Source organism: Crocodylus siamensis, chromosome 3 (assembly GCF_052110815.1).
Source record: "Crocodylus siamensis isolate JL-2025a chromosome 3, ASM5211081v1, whole genome shotgun sequence".
NCBI lineage: Eukaryota > Metazoa > Chordata > Crocodylia > Crocodylidae > Crocodylus > Crocodylus siamensis.
Window position 1 is genome coordinate 129,961,341 of NC_143397.1, and position 19,627 is coordinate 129,980,967.

At 40.5% G+C, this 19,627-nt stretch overlaps 1 protein-coding gene across 1 annotated transcript in view; it reads right to left on the reverse strand.

Annotated features, from left to right (window-relative positions):
• The window catches only part of LOC149868802 (uncharacterized), a 300,950-nt gene extending 292,355 nt beyond the window's left edge, over positions 1–8,595 (reverse strand). Inside the window, 2 exon segments of the mRNA XM_090037671.1 lie at positions 7,644–7,706; positions 8,572–8,595. Of these exon segments, the coding sequence (XP_089893797.1) occupies positions 7,644–7,706; positions 8,572–8,595 (87 nt within the window).
• Between the last annotated feature and the right edge of the window lie 11,032 nt (positions 8,596–19,627).

The following is a 19,627-nucleotide window of genomic DNA, read 5'->3' on the forward strand; positions in this document are numbered from 1 at the left end:
TCACCATTTTCCTCCAAAAATACTAGGAGTTCAGGAGATGTCACGAAAGAGGTGTCATGATTATAAGTTGTGGGGAGATGCAGAATTCACTGCAATGCTGAAAGTTTGTTTAATATTGAAGTATGTAAACAATGGTTAGAAGGTAGACAAATAGCAGCAAATTTCACTAGTGATTTTTCAAGTCCTAAATTAATTTTCCAGGAGATGTAAAGCACCAAAGACATAGAATAGCAATGCAATAAACTTCCCAAAGTTTTAAACTTTATCCTTGTACTGAAGCAAGTGAGAGACTCAAATATGAGACCACAGTTGAATATAACCCTATATAATCAATGCTTACAGCAAAGCCAGGGATTGGGTGAAGAGTTTACATAATATTAAAAATTTGGAAGGAAGTGATTAAAGTAAAATAGCTGAATAAGAAAAACCCAGACATACTTATTTTAGAATTTTGTAACTGTTTTGTAAACTGGTTAACCTTTAAAAATAAACCAAATTTTAAAGACAAGTAGTTTAAGTGTCCTGAAATTAGGACCCCTGCTAGCAACGCAGCTCCTAGACAATGTCAATACAAAAGGTTTAATTACAAGATTCATTGAAAATATATAACTTTACAAAGACTTTTCACATATTATGTCTTTCCCAGTTGACTGTATATGTCAATTGCAAATGAAGTCTGGAATTGACCTAATCAATAAAAATCTGCAATAATACTTTGACCATCATGCTCACACATTAAGAAATACAGATACTCAATACTGATAAAAATATTTTAAATATATTTATATTTTAAATATATTGAAAAGCTGACACTTCTCTGAGGTAAGAATGTAACTGTTCTGTGAATAGGAAATTCTCTGCAAAAAATGGTTTAATAGTTAAGCTCTCACTTTATAAATATTAATTCATTTTTATTAATTAAAGTTTTACAGATGCTATCCTATTGCAACGAAGTCGTTACCAGTGAATTCAGGGATAAAACTCCTCACTTAAATGTTTATGATTTTTCAACTAAAACTTTCATTTTTAAAATAAAAAGTAACATGATTTTAAAATAACATCATTTCTGCAATATTAAAACATTTTTGTTTATTCCTGTATAGCTAAGAAATTGCATTTTATAAATTTTGGAGAGTTAAATACCACTGGTAACACTGTTATTCATTACATGTTCCTTATTCTTATCAAGCTGTACGAGATACAGAATTGTAACATGAAACTTTCAAATGTATGTAAATAACTTCAAGAAAAATTCAGAGTCAGGTGCTCAGCTCATGTAACTCAGAACATCTCTGTTAATTCTGATGGAGTTATGATGATCTACAGCAGCAAGGGACTTGACTCCCATATATTCCCATTCTCTCTGCATTTTGAAATTTCAAAAGCAAGCCAAGCTGTAAGCTGCAAAATTTGCTATTGTCAACTTTTAGATACAGAAGCTCATGCTATATACGTTTTAAATGGCATAAAATAAAATCACAAAAATTGTAAAGATGAGACTGTGTTTTCATCTCGCCACATCCAACAAAGTTAACATTACATATTACTTTCCAGACACAGTAATCAGAATTACTTATCACTTGACTTGCCTTAACTCGAGATACTGGTAATTTTTAAAAAAACACTTGATGCAATGTATCAGTAGCCCTTGTTGACTTACAAAAAAACTTCAAAGGAAACTATATACTTGACGTTTAATGTGCCAGAAGTGTACTTTTTCTAAAAGGTGTGCTCTTCTCTCTGTCAATTTTTTATCTCCTTCCCCTAAGCTCTAACACACACATTCATATATTTGCAGTGAAAGAAATAGCTAATTTTCTACAGTACAGATAAATTCTTTCAGAGTTACTTCTCAACATACCAGAATAATGGTATGTTTCTCTGGCCTCTGTATAACTAACACATGTTCTTGTCACTTTGTGCTTCAGAGGAAATTAGGAGACATTTTCCTGTCCTACCTATTGCCGGTCAATTTCCTCAGCCTTCACTTTTACACATGGGTACCTTCAAACAGTGTAAATTACATCCTTTTTTTTTAATTTTAGCTCTTTCCCCCTTTTATGATACTTTGTCTTCTCATCAGAGAACAGGCAGGAAATTATCCAGTGGCATTTTATATTCATTTTATCATTAGTCACCAGTAGTTAATTTATGCATTTATGCAAATTTATGTCTAAAGTAATTGTTCTTTAATCAATTTGCATGTAGCTACAATACTTAGATTTCAAACTGCAAATTAAAGCAAACTCTTTAAATGACCCTTTGCCATATTTTCAGCATGATGCTCCATTCTATATGCCTGTATACAATAATATGGTCACGCACGCATCTACACCCAAATATATCACTTTAATTATAGCAAACTACCTGTAAATAGTTATGAACTAATATATATTTTCAAAGAATGCAATATGTTTAAACATCTTCAGCCAGATGCACAGCTGAGGTAAAGTGAAGAAACTATCTCAATTTAAGTGAGCACCACTAATTTATAACAGCTGAGGAACTGGCCCAAATTACATCCCAAATCAATGCGTGTCAGACTTTCCTATACCTGATCAGCACACACAAAAGCCAATGAGTTTTCAAAGTCAAATTTAAATCATGATGCTTCTGCTAATGGTGATTTCCATTTTCTGGATTTGTGCAGCAAGTCCTAAAAAAATAAACACTCCTGTAATATAATATTACAACATGATCATGTTGTATTGTGCAAAGGTGGGTGATAACTTGGGATCTTCATAAAGAATAAATCCCACCATCCTGAAACTTAAATGGCAATCTAAACTTTTAAATGCCTTTTCTGTTCTATGCATTGCTGTCATTAAAATGCACAAATTGTTCTCATGCTATTTTTTAGCAAAACAATATGAAAATAAAATCCATGTGAGAACAGCAAGCACCACCACCACCACAACAACAAAACTCATTTATAACCGGTGACAACTAAAACCTATGAAGTTTTTAAAAGAATGTGATTGTTGTCAAAAGGAATTGGGTACAACAGTGCTGTGTTCAGTTCTGGTTCCACTCAAAGCTATGGCTGAGGGGCTCAGGGAAAGCTGCTGCAAGGCTGGTGGGCACAGACCAGCAAGAAAGTGAATTTTGCATACTGTACGGATCATCGCTCAGTTCAGGGCAGTCAGATTGAATCTGTGATCAACCAATTGTGCTTCATGAAACCGTCAGCCCTCATTTATGTCTAGCTGTTTTCTTCTGTCCTGTTGTAAACAAGCTCTGCTCTGAGCTGTCTCCCTACCCTTATCTGCTTAGGAAGATCACACAGACAGACCTCATCAGCAGCCTTAGAGTTAAAGTTAAAGTTACTGCTTCCAGACAGCAGTCCCCATGCAAGCTGGAAGTCAAAAAGAAGAGCAACTTTGGAATGACAGAGTTTTTGTTCCTTTTAGGAAATGCATACCTTAGATTCATACACATACTGGCATGTTATGTCTCTTTCATGAAATTAAATTAGGTGTTCCTAATATGAACAACTGTTTCTAACATCAGCACACTAGCTCAGCAGATTCATCCATGGTTTTATTTTTTTTTTTCCTTTGGGGCCTTGTTTGAATACAGCCAAAAGAGAAGTAGCTGGAAATACTGTCAATCTGGTAGGGCTCCAAGAACCTAATAATGTCTGAAATGCTCTAAGGAGTGTAATGATGGTAAACAGGAACAGGTATGTTGGCTTCTGTTCTCATTCACTTCAGTGAGAGCATGGAGCTAAACACAATTTTCAAAGAAGAGTCCTGTTGCATAAAAATGGACCCAGCCTTCCTAAAAACATATTCCTCTGTGAGCACGCTCAAATATATTAGTTGGTATTTACAGTTAATTCTTGTAACCAGCTGGTATGTCCCTGTTAAGGCTTTCATTTATGCAGCTGGAGCTGGAACCTTCTCTTCCCCCAGTCTATTACTTTATCTGTTTAAGGGATAACAGCCAAAGTGAAACAGCTTGTAATTTGCACCTGTCTGCTTTAAGCATTCCATGTTAGATTTTGTTGAGAGCAAACTCTTCACTGCTAATGAGAATGACACTTGGTGGGGTCAAATGCATTTTTTTTCCTAGCCAACTCCAGCAATTTAAAAAAAAAAAGAAAGGAAAATAAATACCAATTCTTTTAAACACGTTCTATCTAGGTAATAAGGCTAAAGGGAAAAGCCAAGTTGAAACGGGTATGATTCTGTCCCTGGGTGAAATACACGTGTGCTTCCCATAACACAGATTGTATATTCCAGTACAACAGAGCTGTGGATTCAGTGCAGTATTCTACAAGCCGACTTTGCCCACCACAAAGTAAAATACATTTTCAGAATCACTTCAGAGTGGTCGCTCCTTAAGGAGACGATCCTCCAAGCCCAAAGGAAGGTAATCCCGACGAGGATCAAAGGGAGCAGGAGAGCACACAAGCCTCCATGGCTCACCAAAAGCATCCGGGAATGTCTCCTTGCTAAAAAGGAGGCTTACACCCAATGGAAAGAAGGGGTCATCCCCAGGGAGGACTATTCTGCAGTTACTCGGGGATGTAGGGGGGTAATCAGGAAGGCCAAGGCGGAGATGGAACTGAGACTAGCTTCCCAGATTAAGGACAATAAGAAGTCCTTTTTTAAATACATAGGAGGTAAAAAGAAGGTCCCGGGTAATGTGGGGCCCTTGCAGGACGCGTTGGGAAACTTGGTCGTCACACCAGACGACAAAGCTAACATGTTTAACGATTTCTTTGCCTCCATCTTCCTAAGTAGGGACCAGGACAGCCACCTCTATGCTGGGCTCCCCTCGGGCCCCAGGGGAGGCACACCTAGGCCAAGGGTTAGTGAGGATTTAGTTAGGGAGCTTCTCGAGGGGCTGGACATTTTCAAGTCAGCCGGTCCAGATGATCTCCACCCTAGAGTTCTAAAGGAACTGGCCCAGGTCATTGCAAGTCCCCTGGCACGGCTTTATGAGCACTCGTGGTGCTCTGTAGAGGTACCAGAGGACTGGAAGAGGGCCAACGTGGTTCCTATCTTCCAAAAAGGGAGGAGGGATGACCCAGGAAACTATAGGCCAGTCAGTCTTACCTTGATCCTAGGCAAGCTGTTCGAGAAAATATTCTGGCACATGTCCACGAGGGGCCAGCAGGGGACTGCATGCTTAGGGGCAACCAGCACAGGTTCATCAGTGGCAGGTCCTGTCAGACCAACCTGGTGGCCTTTTACGATCAGATCACCAGATCATTAGATGCAGGGGTAGCAGTGGACATAGTCTTCCTGGACTTCCGGAAGGCTTTTGACATTGTCTCTCACCCCGTTCTCATTAAGAAACTGGAGGGCTGTGGCGCAGACAGCCACACAGTCAAATGGGTCGCCAACTGGCTGGAGGGCCGCACCCAGAGGGTGGTGGTGGATGGGTCCTTCTCAACCTGGAAGGACGTGGGCAGTGGGGTTCCGCAGGGCTCGGTCCTCGGGCCCGCACTGTTCAACATCTTCATCAGTGATTTGGATGAGGGGGTAAAAAGCACCCTGTTCAAATTTGCTGATGATACTAAGATGTGGGGGGACGTGGGCACACTAGAAGGAAGTAACAGGATACAATCAGACCTAGACAGGTTACAAGAGTGGGCGGATGAGAATAGGGTGGGCGGATGAGACTAGGATGGGTTTCAACACAGAAAAGTGCAAGGTGATGCAACTGGGGAAGAACAACCGGCACCATACCTACAGGTTGGGGAACTCCCCTCTTGTCAGCATGGAGGCGGAAAAGGATCTTGGAGTCATCATTGACTCCAAGATGAACATGGGCTGGCAGTGTGGGGAGGCAGTTAGGAAGGCCAACCGCACGTTGGTATGCATCCACAGATGTATCTCAAGCAGGTGAAAAGAGGTGGTCCTCCCCCTCTATGCGGCACTGGTCAGGCTGCAGTTGGAGTACTGCGTCCAGTTCTGGGCGCCGCACTTCAAGAAGGATGTGGACAGCATGGAGAGGGTCCAGAGGAGGGCCACCCACATGATCAGGGGACAGCAGGGCAGGGCCTATGAGGAGAGGCTATGGGACCTGAACCTGTTCAGCCTCCAAAAGAGAAGGCTGAGGGGGGATCTTGTGGCCTGTTATAAACTAGTCAGAGGGGATCAGCAAGCATTGGGGGAGTCACTGTTCCCCCGAGCACTGCCAGGAATGACCAGTAATAACGGTCACAAGCTGGCAGAGGGTAGATTTAGGCTAGATATCAGAAGGTGCTACTTCACGGTCAGGGCGGCTAGGGCCTGGAACCAACTTCCAAGGTATGTGGTACAGGCTTCTACCCTGGGGGTGTTTAAGAGCAGGCTGGATGAACACCTTGCTGGGGTTGTTTGACCCCAGTACTCTTTCCTGCCATGGCAGGGGGTCGGACTAGATGATCTGTTCAGATCCCTTCCGACCCTAGAAACTATGAAACTATAGAGGCCATGCGCATCCTAACATTCTGATTATACTGAAATCCTGCATATCAGGCCTTCAATAGGAATTGATCGTTCTCAGCCCCCCCTCCTCCCCGCTACCCCACACAAAGCTGTTTTAGAGGTTTTACTCTATCCTTCTGTTTCAGACCCATGTAAGGTTGGCTTATCAAATGGCACATTGACTCTGAAAAAGCTACAAACATCTAAATGCAGGGGAAAAGTTCATGGGTGATCACAAAAAACCTGTGCGTTTTTGATATCAAGGATTTCTTATGCAGACAGTTTAAAATGAACTGCAATAACATGTTACATTGTGTTTAAATAAGTAGCAACAATTAATTTGGCATTCTTTTATAATTTTTAAGAGTTCAGGGGCCTTTTTTGCCACTGCCTTTCTAATTTTTGAAACATAAAAGTGGCTATAAGAACAACCAAAGGAAAAAAAATCAGTGAAAAAAATAAAAAGAAAGTGAAATGAACTAAAAAGTGCCACTTATTAATAAAACCTTGACACTTCATTTTGATTCCATAAAATTATCCCTGTCTGCACATCCTGTTTAAACAATAACCAACACGACGATGGGTTAAAATGAAGTTGCGATTGTCACAAACGCGGCCTCACTAGTAATTAATGTAGTTTAATATGGTTGTTGGCACACATCTCACATGACAGATAATGTTCCAACATGTCACTGATAGGACCTTTCAGCACAGCTTTAGGAGATCTACCAGGCATTGCCGAGGTTGGGTAGGTCAAAGGGTTGAACCATGTGTAATTCAGAACAGAGGAGGTCCCACGGTCACTCCACAAAAACAATTACCCTACTTATTTCACTCTATCCCTTGCCCGAAATTCACAAGCCTCACAGTTTCAGTGCAGTCAATCTCATTCTGCCCCTGGGCTATAAGCCACATGAAAATATGTGGTGCTGTGTTTATAAATCTAATCAAAAATAGAAACAGTAGACAAGCACAATGAGGTCCTACTATGGAACATGGGAATTTTCTGAATTCTGAAGGCACTTTTGTTTAACTTCTATAGGCCCTCTCTTCCTACTACATAGTCTGCAACACTCGTTAATCATCCCTTTTACTTGTCAGTGATATAAAGGAGACTACGTGTCTGCTAACTTTCCTCCTACGACCCTACAAAATAATAGTAGAATATCAAAATGTTAGGAATAACTACTTTTTTTTAATGTAAACATTATTTTTACTTACCTCCCTGTCCATGTCAATCTGCCCTTTTTCAGAGATATAACAGGGTAAAGAAAACACTTCTACCTATAATCAAAGAGGGAAAAGCATCCAACATTATATGAGATTTCAACCTGCACACACAGCTACAGCTAATCCCCATATAAAGTAAGCACACATGTTTAGAAAGCATAGTACAGGGACAGATCTTTTGTTCTTGCAGTCCTCATGAAGCCCAGCTGAAGAGGAGAGAGAAAACAGTTTAGTGTCTTCATGTCAATCTTACAGGAAAAAAAGAGAGAGATCAACAAGGTATAAACCCAAGGTATAAGTCAAGGCAAAATATGGCACAAGATATAAGGACAGAGACAGATGTGTTTGTGGGCAGAAGGCATTAACTTGTAACCCTAGAGAAATCAGTCATTCCAGGTCACCCTATGGTAATCGCAAAGGATGCATGGAGTTTGTACTGGCATTACTATACTTAATCTGAAGACAATTAAGTACTTTGTGTCTCTAAGCATTCTGCTTCCTCATATCCCATGCATTTTAGCATCATTTAAACATGTAAATGATAGATATTCCAATAAAAATGTCTGAAATATCTTATTAATAATTTGCTTTGCCATGGAAAAAAAAGCTACCCATGTAATATAGCTTTAGGGTTTGACCCTTTGTTTGTTAAAATCAATGGCAAAACTACCATGATCAGTCTCAAAGTGAACAGCAATTGTTTTTCCATTTTCAGTTTTTTCTTCATATTCATGTAAAAATATGCATTCAGATTATGTGGCAGAGGCTGAAAACAAAAACAAAATCCTTCAAAAATTGAATACAACCTTTAATATTCCATCTAACATTTATTTGCTCTTGTAGACCAGAAGTGTTTGCTGTTTTCTGGTGGCCCTGATACCAGATAGCATCTTATTCAGGGCAGCATATACATACATACTTCAAGCATTTGTTTCAGTTCCATCGAAATCAATTGAACTTCAATGCATGCTTAAAATTATGCATGTTGTTTTCACCAGGGATTTAGACACAAACTAAAAAGTTCACCTGAACAGGGCCCTGTCATTGCAGTTGGTAATACTCACCCAGTGTATTATTACTAACTAAATATAAGGAAAGCAGAACTGGGTCCATCATAAGCATGTATTCTGACTTTGCAGTGAATTAGTAGTAGGAAATATATCAGTTATCTATGTTCGCTCAAGAATTTTAAACCTAAACACTTCTTTTTGCATATCCTGAGGGATGCAGGTTGTTTTACTTTTCTGTGACTGAAAAAGGGAGAAACTACAGCATTTTTGTTTGTTTTAAATAAAAATGTTTCTGTATGAAAACTTTAAAACACAGGTTCCTTAAGTACAGATTAAACTAAATAAACATGAAATGCTCAAACAGGAATGCACCAGTTTAGATAAAGGTGGAGTACCTAACTATGTATGGCACACACTGGCAGAATGGTTCTGAGCCATTTGCTATGGTTTCAGAGGTTACAGTTTGAACTCTGGTTTGCATTCACATGAAAGGCCTCTCCATCCACCCTCAACCGAGCTTTAAATGGGTAGCTGATCACTTGGGCCTGATGGCCCAAACAAAGATGGCCACGTATGGTGCTAGTCACATCACTCCCTTATATGTTGTTGGCTACAGAAACCAGTGCACTTTATCCATGCTAGCCCCATGAGCCACTAAACTTGGAAAGACCTTAGACTTTGACCTAGCCAAATGACTGACCCCACCTAGTCAGCCTGCTGATTCCTCTCCCAGCTGCTGCATGGTCCCTCCCAATAGCTCCTCAGGCATCACCTTACCCACTGGCTACTTCCACCCTGCTGAGGTGTCCTGTATAGATGAGACATCCTAACCCTCATCTACACCAGACAGTTTCCACCCCAATGCCCAAGTAGAGTGCTTTCTACCACCTTCTGGCTGCAGTCCTATACCTTTTCTCTTAATCAGTGAATAAGTTCTCCCTGCAATTTGACCAATACCTGATGAAGTGAATGGGAGTCTTTCTGTTGCTGTCAATGAACAATAAATGGAGGTTGAATTTTCATTTTCTGTACAAGGCAAGGAATAAATGAAGGCGTCTTCCTTTTCTTTGTTTAGGCACAGGATCAAAGTCTTTCCTCTGCTCAGTCACTAGCAGTGCTGAGAATCTGCTGACTTTTGTCACCTCTACAGGATATCAGTGCTCTCTTCTGACTGCTAAAGGTCATTTTTTAGTTCTGTGGTGATTCAAGGAAATTCTTACATTCCTTCTGCTGCTGTCATCCTGGAAGCCCCTATATCATCTCCTGGTTTTATCTTTGAGTTTGTACTGAAATTCTTTACTGCCGTTGCTCCCCATAATGCGTAAAAGGCAGGCATGCAGAGATCACGCAATATATCTAAGGTAACATATCAAGTCCTCATCAGACACAAAAAATAACCCAGAAACCATGAGTCTCAGAGCCATTATCAGTGCACTGTGCAAAGACAGTAGCAGATTCATTTTATCAATTGATTCCCATTTGCTTTCCTTCCATAGGGTTCAATAATCCACTTATGACCTAATTCTCCTCCTTTTGAATTCACAGATAAACACCCATTGAGTACAGTGCCAAAGCATCAGCATCCATAGTGCCCTATCTGCATCATTTTCACCCTGCAATCCTTCATTTCCTATTTAAAATATGTCTTTGTGTATGCTGCATGCAATGAAGCAGCTAGAGGAGACCAAATGAAGAAGAATTCAGCCCATAGAGAAGAAAGGTCCCCTTATAAGTAGAATTTTAAAAAGCTGCCATTAAAAATGTGGTTGCCTTAAAAATAAGGAGGGATAAATAGTGCAACCTTGAATGAATTACTCATTGACACAAGGGCTGACCAAAATGCTGAGTTTGGATCTTCCACATCTTCTCAAAACTGACATGGAAATTTTACGAATCAGTGGAGAAATCTAGATCCACATCTTAATTTATGCAAAGTCTAACAGTGTTCATCTTATAGCTCTGGTATAGGTCCACTACTATTCTTATGGAAATAGTTGCTTGCTTCTCCAAATGAGCAGCGAAGTTGGATGAATCACAAGAATGGGCTCAGTACTTTACCCTGAAAAGGGACATTATCATGAGTGGCCTAATGAAAAGGTAGTAGGTTCCACTAGTGCTCCTCTTCATTTTGCTCCACAAACATGACAGACCCAGCTCATGCTCTATCAAGCAGCTCAGTACATATGACCTAGGATTAAAGAGTTTGTGAGATCTGCCTGTATTATCTTAAAATTGTATTAATGCAGGTAGCCCAGGCAGGTACTCTGGGCGGCTGCAGTAGTAGGGATGAGCACGTACAGACAGAAACAAGCAGCCAGAGCCTGTAGGCAGCCAGGAACTCAGCCTGGCCCAGCCGTTTGTGAAGCATTTATACCAAAGTACTCATAAAAATCAGTATCTTGCCTTCTTAGTTAACAAGTAGAGCTGGCTAGAGAACAACAGTCTTGTTTCACAATAACCCTCAAGTTTTTGAAATTTACTTTTGTTCCACATCAGAATGAAAACAAAATCATTAGAACATCTGGGTTGCAACTAAACATCTGGTTTGGGATCAAAAGTCCAAAGTTACTCACTATTGGATCTATCTGGGGCTCACCCTCCTTCTCTGGAAGCGGTCACTTCCAAAGAAATCTGGAACCAAAGGTTTCCTCAGAAACCTTACTAACATTGATACATACTGACAGAACATCAGTGTTTGGTGAAAAAAAAGATTGATTCCACGGGCTCAAGTTATGAGGAAGCCATGTTATGTTAATGGGGGAAAATGACTGAATTCTTCATTCCTTCACTTCTCTTCATTAGAAGTCTTGTTTTTTTCACATATTAAGAGGGGGGTGGGAAATGGTGGAAGCTCTACACTACAATACTGGCAAAAACCAGGAAGGGAATGATAATTCAGCCTATTTATGACTCCTTTTGGATCTCTCTAATCCCAGGTAATGTGTATCAGGGTGGAGGAGGAGGGCAGAGGGGAATCTAGTCACTTACGTTCAGCAAAGATGACCACTGAAACAACAGCAGGAGCCTCTTCTCCCGGTTTATTCTGGTATCATACTGAGATCATATTCTCAAGACTCATTTCAGATCTCGTTTTATTTTTTACTGTATCTCTTAAGTAAGAGTTTCACTTCAACCACACTTGTCTGAGATTACTCACACACTTCAAGCTTACCACATGCTTAAGAGTTTGGCTGGTGTAGAGGCAAAGCTGCAGCTCTTTCTATGAAGAGGCCCTTGAAAGCGCAAAGATGTGTTATAAATAGAAGTTTGTCATTGGTTTGCTTGAGACCATAAGTTTCATAATTCATTGGTTCATCAACTGTAAGGCTGGAAGGGACCTCGGAAGATCATCGGGTCCAGCTCCCCTGCACCAGGCAGGAAAGACGGGTGGGGGTCTGGTGACCCCAGCAAGATAACTATCCAGTCTCCTCTTGACGATTTCCAGGGTAGGCAATTGCATCACCTCTGGAGGGAGTTTATTCCATAGGCTAGACACCTTACAAGTTGTGAAGGGCTGGAAGGGACCTTACAGATCATCAGGTCCAGCCCCCTTGCACATGGGCAGGAAAGACCACTGGGATCAAATGATCCCAGCAAAATGGACGTCAAGATGTTTTTTGAACTGTACCATCCCCTCTGAGGATTCCTAAGGCTGGCTTTTGGGACCTCTAAAGCCCTTCATCTGTGAGGGAAAATCTTGATAATTTGCAGCTTGGGAGGGTGCTTTCTAAACTGCCACAAACTCTTACTCAGCAAACCTACCTTATCTGGCTTCTCTTCTGAGCATGCTTTTACTTGGGCTTTTCCACAAAGTAAAAATGCTTTTTCAGGGGAGGAAGTTACATCTGAGTATATAAAAACATAGAGTACAGAAGTATGGCTGGACTTGGGCAATAGTCCTGATGCTTGCAGCGGTGAAATACCGGTAGACTGTACACCAGTAGATCTTCCACTATCCTACTGTATTAGAAACTTCAGAATTTTTACCTTTCCATAGGCCAAGTGACCAACCCAAGGCACAGGTGCTGCAAGTGGCACAGGTGGCCTCTGTATGTGGCACACAACAGATTAGGGAGAAGACAGGCAGCACAATGGCAGATAGGCCAGGAACAGAAAGCAAAGCAGAGCAGTAAACTGGGCCAGAGTGCAGGTAAGGAAACAGAAAGCAGATCAAGCAGAGAGCCTAGGGTCAGGAACAGAAAGCAGAGTGGCAGATCACCAGAGGAAGGGGACTGGAGTGGAGTGACACCTGGGAAGCATTCAGGACTTATTTGTGGCACATCTCCCAAAAAGGCGGGCCTCTGCTGCCATAGGCCATGTGTTACTGCAGCCACCCTTACTCCTTTTCAATCCCCAGCCACTTATAATCTGTTACTTTTACTATATCTGCTTCTGAATCCAGGTATTTCCAAATAATTTGGTCTTTTTCCAACAGTATGAAAGTATCAGCCTTTTCAACAATCCCTAAAATACACAAATCACTAGAGAGATTTAAATAAGTGAACATCTTTCCATCCTTTACACTATAGTACATTTAGAAATATTAACCATGAACAAAAGTGATTAATAAATTCAGCAGATGAAGAATATCCATTGTAAATGTACCTGGTAAATAACTTTGGAAACCTGAAGGCTGAAAACATGGCCTTACCTATTTCTAGTGGACAACATCTCCGACTCCTTCTCACAAGCTGAGTCAGAATTTCTGTCATAAAACCTTGTTTTCAGGAAATAAATTTCTATTATTGTCTGAACCATCTGTGAAGTTTAGAACTTCTGTGAGAACTTCTATTTCTTGTCTCTGTTTTCAGCTATTGTTTTCAGCTATTATGAAAACACACGTGCAAAGAAAATGATTCTGCAAAATTACACAAATATACTCCAGCACTTGAATTGAAGCTCTGATTACTAGAGCAACATTTTCTATGCATTTCTTTACAACATGAAGCTGTGCTTCTTAGTACATGACCTGTGTTATAAAAAGGTTGCTACTGCTATACTTTAACTATAGGTTAAAATTATATACTTTTTTAAATCTCTTTGCTGCTAGAATTTAACAAGTATATCAGTGTGTACTGCAAGATGCAAAAAAGACATCTTCAGAAATAATACATCCCACATATCTTCCACTGCAGATATTGATACCTTTGTTAATAGATCAGTGGAGTCTGACTGAAAGCAATGAGACAGAAATCGTACCATATGAGCATTCCCGGAAGGAATACCTCTAGTGTTTCAAAACATACTTCACTTGCCTCTGGCATAAGTTTCTGGATTAGTGTCATATATGTGTCAACATGAAACAGCATAGGCTGTTTGTTTATACATTCTCATTACTCCCCTTTATTTTACTCTATATTCCAGCTGACATTGACGGTATATATCAATATATTCCTCATAGTAAGTGCATTTCTTTGTCACATATCCGTGAATAAGACACAACAGCTGAATAGCAAACAAAGGGAAACTGAGGTAGTCAAGTATATAATATGGAATAAATAAGATTAGTTATGGCAATTTTCAGATGTTATTTATCAGAAGCAGAAATAGTAGTTGAGCATTCCATACAAACCAACCACTTAGCGAGTTTCACTTGGTCTGAAGATATATAGCTGAAGTAGTTTATAATTGTACCTTTAGTTTTCACTTCTTAGGCACCTAAAAGTATAGTGTACATTGAATTATCTGAATATCTTCAATTGGTGGCACCTATTTCCTAGTTTTATATACTCCAGTCTCAATACATGACAAATGAAATGTCTCATTCTTGGGTTTGAATCTCTGAATCAAAACTCTCTTTGAAATAAATGCTAAATATTGGTCATGTATCCCACTGCAGAATGGATATGAGGTAGTCTTCAGACAAGGAATAAATGAATAATGACTTCCAAGGTCAATGCAAAATCAGACCAAAAGAAATATATTTTGATAAAAGGCCATAATTGTAAAAAGTCTATAAAAATGAGATTCCATATTTTTCCCTTCTCCGTAACTTCATTGTCATCTGCTCCATGCCTGTAAAGAACAGTACAGGACACAAAAACTGTGGCACCAAGCTGATCATGCAGTGGACCATTCCCCTGGGCTTGTGTCTCTCAACTCATCTCTCTAGAGCACAAGGTATATGTGCACTTTGAATCATTCTGTATGGTGATACACCGGGGCTGGCAATTATTTTGGGCGGAGGATCGCTTACTGAGTTTCGGCAACCCATCGAGGGCCGCATGACAGGCAGCCCAGGGCAGATTAATATTAATTTTCTAAATTTTTTAGGGGCCCCGTGGGCCAGACAAAATGGCCTGGTGGGCCGCATCCAGCCCCCAGGCCACATTTTGCCCACCCCTGTGATATGCTCTGCTCCCATCTCTACAGCTTTTCACCTCTGCAGTCCCTTAAGGGAGATGCAGCACTTCCTTCTCACAGACGTTGGAGCAACTTACTCTATGAAGAACATGGAAGAAGAAATCTCTAGACTCATAGGCAATGTGTTGCGGGGGGAGGAGGCTATAGGGGGGCATTTGCTTCCCGAGATTGGCCACTGCCGAAGCTGCTTCTGTGGATGGTTGCCACCCACACATTTCTTCCCACCCCACTGCCAACATGGTCAGCAGTAGCTGCGGGCAGTCCCCGCTCACCACTCACCACTATGGTGCTGCCCCAGTCATGGGAGGCACCAGTTGTTCATACCTATACTCCTCTGAGTACATGGTCTGCAGTTATCCTTGACCCTTTCCCCTCTACTTGTTCATGCACACTAGGGTTGAGAGCAGTCTGACTGAGTAACAAGAAGTGAAGTCACCTCTGTGAATAAGATAAGCAAGAAGGCCTCTGCACTACTTGAATCTAACAGGACTTACATAACACATAAGCATTTTGCTGCTCCAGGAAGCAGATAAGCCAGTTCACAACAAGCCTTTTCCCCAAAATACCTTACTAAAAGTCAGTATACTTTGACTGCTTCTTGGCTTTTGTTGGCCACACCCATGCTTCTACCTAAAAACAGTTTTTAATGCCACATTTCTCACTATTACAGATTACAGTTAAAAAAAAGAGTCCTTGGATTTTTCTAAATATAAAGCGTATTATGTACTCACTTATGATACTGCAATGTACAGGACAATTTTGTTTTCATTAAGATATAGAGAATATTATTAACCTTTCCCCCATGTCTAATTTGGATGATGATATAATTATCACTATTTTGAAAAATATATTGCATGACAAATGCAGTAGGAGGGCTGAAAAGTAAACAGTCTAACCAGCTGCGTAATTATACAGGCCCCAATCCTAAAAACATTTAGGTGCTTGTTTTTACTTGCATGAGTAGCTCCAATGAATTTGGCTAGACTACCCATGGGTGTGAGTGTTTTCAGAGCCACAGTATGGCTATCTATTATCCACATTTTTAAAACACTATACAACAGAAGGTAGATATGGTTGCTGCCACTTTATTTCTGATTATACTTCTCCCCTCCTCCCTTTTTCTAGAAACCAAGGTAGTCAAGTTTATGATAGACATACAGAATAAATAATGATAGTTGGGGCAAGTAAAGTTTCATTATTACAGGTGATAAAGTCTGATACAACTGAAGCAGTTTATAATTATTTCGATTGGTTTTCACTTCATAGGCACATATAATTACAGCTGTTCAAGGCTGAAGTTAAGACTGCAATACATCTTGAACACCCAACTCTATGTTGGTGTAAACCCAGTGTTTTCAGTAGGGTTATTTCTCATTTGCACAGCTCTAAATACAAGCAGATTCAGGTATTTACTGTTCACCAGAAAAAATATATACCTATATGTTTTTTATATATATATATGTTATATATTATATAGATATCTATCTAGCTATAGATTAAAATAATCAATGCTACTTAAAAATATTTCTACCTTTTTCTCCATTTCAAATATCAACTTGAGGCCATATTTTTATATCTTGAGCTATACACTCTCAAAAGGATGGGCTTTCTAGAGTGCAAATGCTGATACTGCCATAAATAGAATCAAAACAGGGTACTGTTCTAATAAACTGATAAAAGTTGGCACTTTTCCAAGGTGTGCCTTGAGTCTAAAACATTTGAGAACCACTGCTTTAGCAGGGTGTGACCACTGGGCTTCAATTAACCTTTCTCAAGTTGCCTTGCAGGTAGGTGTCAAACACCTGTTGGGATCTTGTCAGTGTTGGAGTCGCTCTCTTCTCTCCATGTCCCCAACCCCGTTCTCACCCACCACGATTTGGTGTTCCTCGGTGTAAGGGGTCGGTATGCAGGATACTCCGTGGCCCAGGATCCTTCGGTGGTCACTTCATGGGGCTCCACCACCCCTGCACCCCCGGCCTCACGCCACCTTTGGTACGTCCTTTATCTGCTGGCCTCATTCCCCAGTCATGGGGTGACACCGTTTGACCTGCCCTTAAGCGACCATGACTCCCGGTCCTGGTGCTCACCGGCCAGCTGGGCCCCATAGCCCTCCTCGTCTACTCCCCTCCCTTCAGGGTGCTGAGCTGCAGGTGAGTCCTGTTCATTACCCTGTTCTCCGGGACACCGGGCTTTAGAAAATGATGAAGGGAGGGAAAGACAAAGTTATTTGACTCTAACTTATTAAGCACTGGTATTGTATTTGATATCTCATGAGGTCCATTCCAGCCCTAATGTCTATGAAATCTATAGTGCAAGACAAAGGGCCTGATCCAAAGCCCACTGAAGTTAATGGTAGTCTTCTGTTGGTTCCAGTGGATCGTGGTTCATGCTTATAACAGTACTAGTGAATTTCCCATTAAGAATGATGGATGAATGGTGACTTTCTTGATGGTGACTTTCCTAATGGCGTTGTGCATGTAACTGTCTTCTCACAGTGGCATTTTCTTGGGACTCATTTGCAAAACTTTCTTGATTATGTTACGTATTTAATTGTCTTCTCACAGCAGCCTCCTCTTGCGATTCATTTGCACAGCATTCTTGATGGCATTGTGCATCTAATTGTCCTCTCACAGTAGCCTTCTCTTGGGACTCATTTGCACAGCTCTCTTGATGTTGCCTCAAATCCAATTGCCTTCTTTTTGTAACTTGGTCCTCAGGCCTTAGTCCATCTGTCTGTCCATAACACTCTTTAAGGGCACTGGGAGCCCAGCATGGCAGAGCCTAGCATAGCAGAGGGAAGGGCCAACTATTATCCATTTATAATAGAATTATTTGTTTGATTCAACATTTTACTGATCTAGGGTAAACATGTCTGTGATAGTTTGGGCCTGCAATGTAACTAGGTTTGCTTCAAACCAGAAAGGTTAATCATGACCATTTCCTCTTTAATTTGCTTTCTTTGCAAGTCAAATATATTATGGGAAAGATCCAGAGTCACACTAGGAGCAACTAACTTAAATATTAAAAACAAGAATTTTCATGAAGTCACATTAAAACCATCACAAACTCTTTCTGAGTTCAGGAAGTCTCCCTCCCTCCCCAAACCACCTTTGAGGCTAATGACCAATTTTAAAATTCCTCCCCAGGAGACCATAAATAGACTAAAGTACCCAATACAAAAGAAGTATTTAATTCCTTTGTCACAAGCTTGTGAATCTCCCACATAGCTCCTTCCCAAGCTGTCTGACGGCTGGCACCTCACTCAGTAGAACAAATGGTTCTCAACTGTTTTAGATCTGAGGCACCTCTTGGAAAATGACATCTCTACTTTTCATTTGCTTTTTTGACTACAGAAAAACAATTCTTCTGTTGCAAAGAACTCAGGAAGATAACAACAGGTCAGAATGTTTTAGCACTATAGATTCCTATTTGAAATGTCTGGATCTATTTTGTGAATCATGTTTGCACACTTAAGAATGTTAGCATTGCATGGCAACCTGTAGCACCTTTGAAAGGGTCTCAAGACACCCCAGAGTGCTCCAGTACCCTAGCTGAGCTAAAAGGTTCATTGCATTAAAGGAATCTTAACATCTTATGGTCATGGTATCACACCTCTGATAAATTTATTAGAAAATGGTGGTAGTCTATATGGATGATGACTCTGGGGCATTTTGGTACCACACTCTAACTGACAGACTGATTCATCCAACTGCTTTGGAGGTGTATACATTCATAACAAAAGAGAGGGCAACAGGAACAGTAAAGAAAATAATAAACTCTGGCATAGCCACACTGTTGATACAAGGGGAAGGAACTCTACAGAGACAGTTTCCCCCCTAACTCCAGTCACAGAGAAAGTACATATCATTGTGCTCGAGTGATGACCCATTTTGTGCAATATGCTCTAATAGATGTTTTGTAGGATTTGGGATGCAAGTATCAAAAAAGGGAACCAACCATATTCATGCCACCATATTCATCTCAGTCCATAAGTGTCCATGAAAGATTCTGGTCTTAAATCAATTTCATTGCCTTCTAAATGCCATCACAGGTTTTAGTAAGTGGGGAAACCACGAATATACTGGTTCTTGAAGGCAGCAAGGGACAGCCAATACAGCCTAACTAAACTACTGCCATCTACAATGAATGAATTTTTTTGCCGTTGACCTGGAATTGCCTTTTTCTAGAGGCCCTGTAGCTAAGATAGTGAGAGGTGTTGCCCTTTCCCCATAAAACATCATCCCAAACTGCTCACACTAAAAGGGATGCTTTCCTGAAAATTCTGAAGTGACCTTCAGCCTCTTTTGGCCCTCTCCTATATGGGTTTCCCTGTGGTTTACTCCTAAAACAGCACAGGTAATAAAGTATGGAAAAATACTGCATAAACAGTTTAGTATATCCTTTCAGGCCCTGGATCACTATATTCTTGCAAGCTAAATCTTAAAGTTAGCAAATGGAAACTATATTCCAGGTGGCTGCCTATCCCAAGATGAGTGGATAAATTCTTCTCCATTATTCATTTCACTCTCCTGAACACATAAAGGAATGACATTTCAGTATAAAGTTACTGATTTGCCTCTAGGTTAAGTTTAAGCCTTTGCT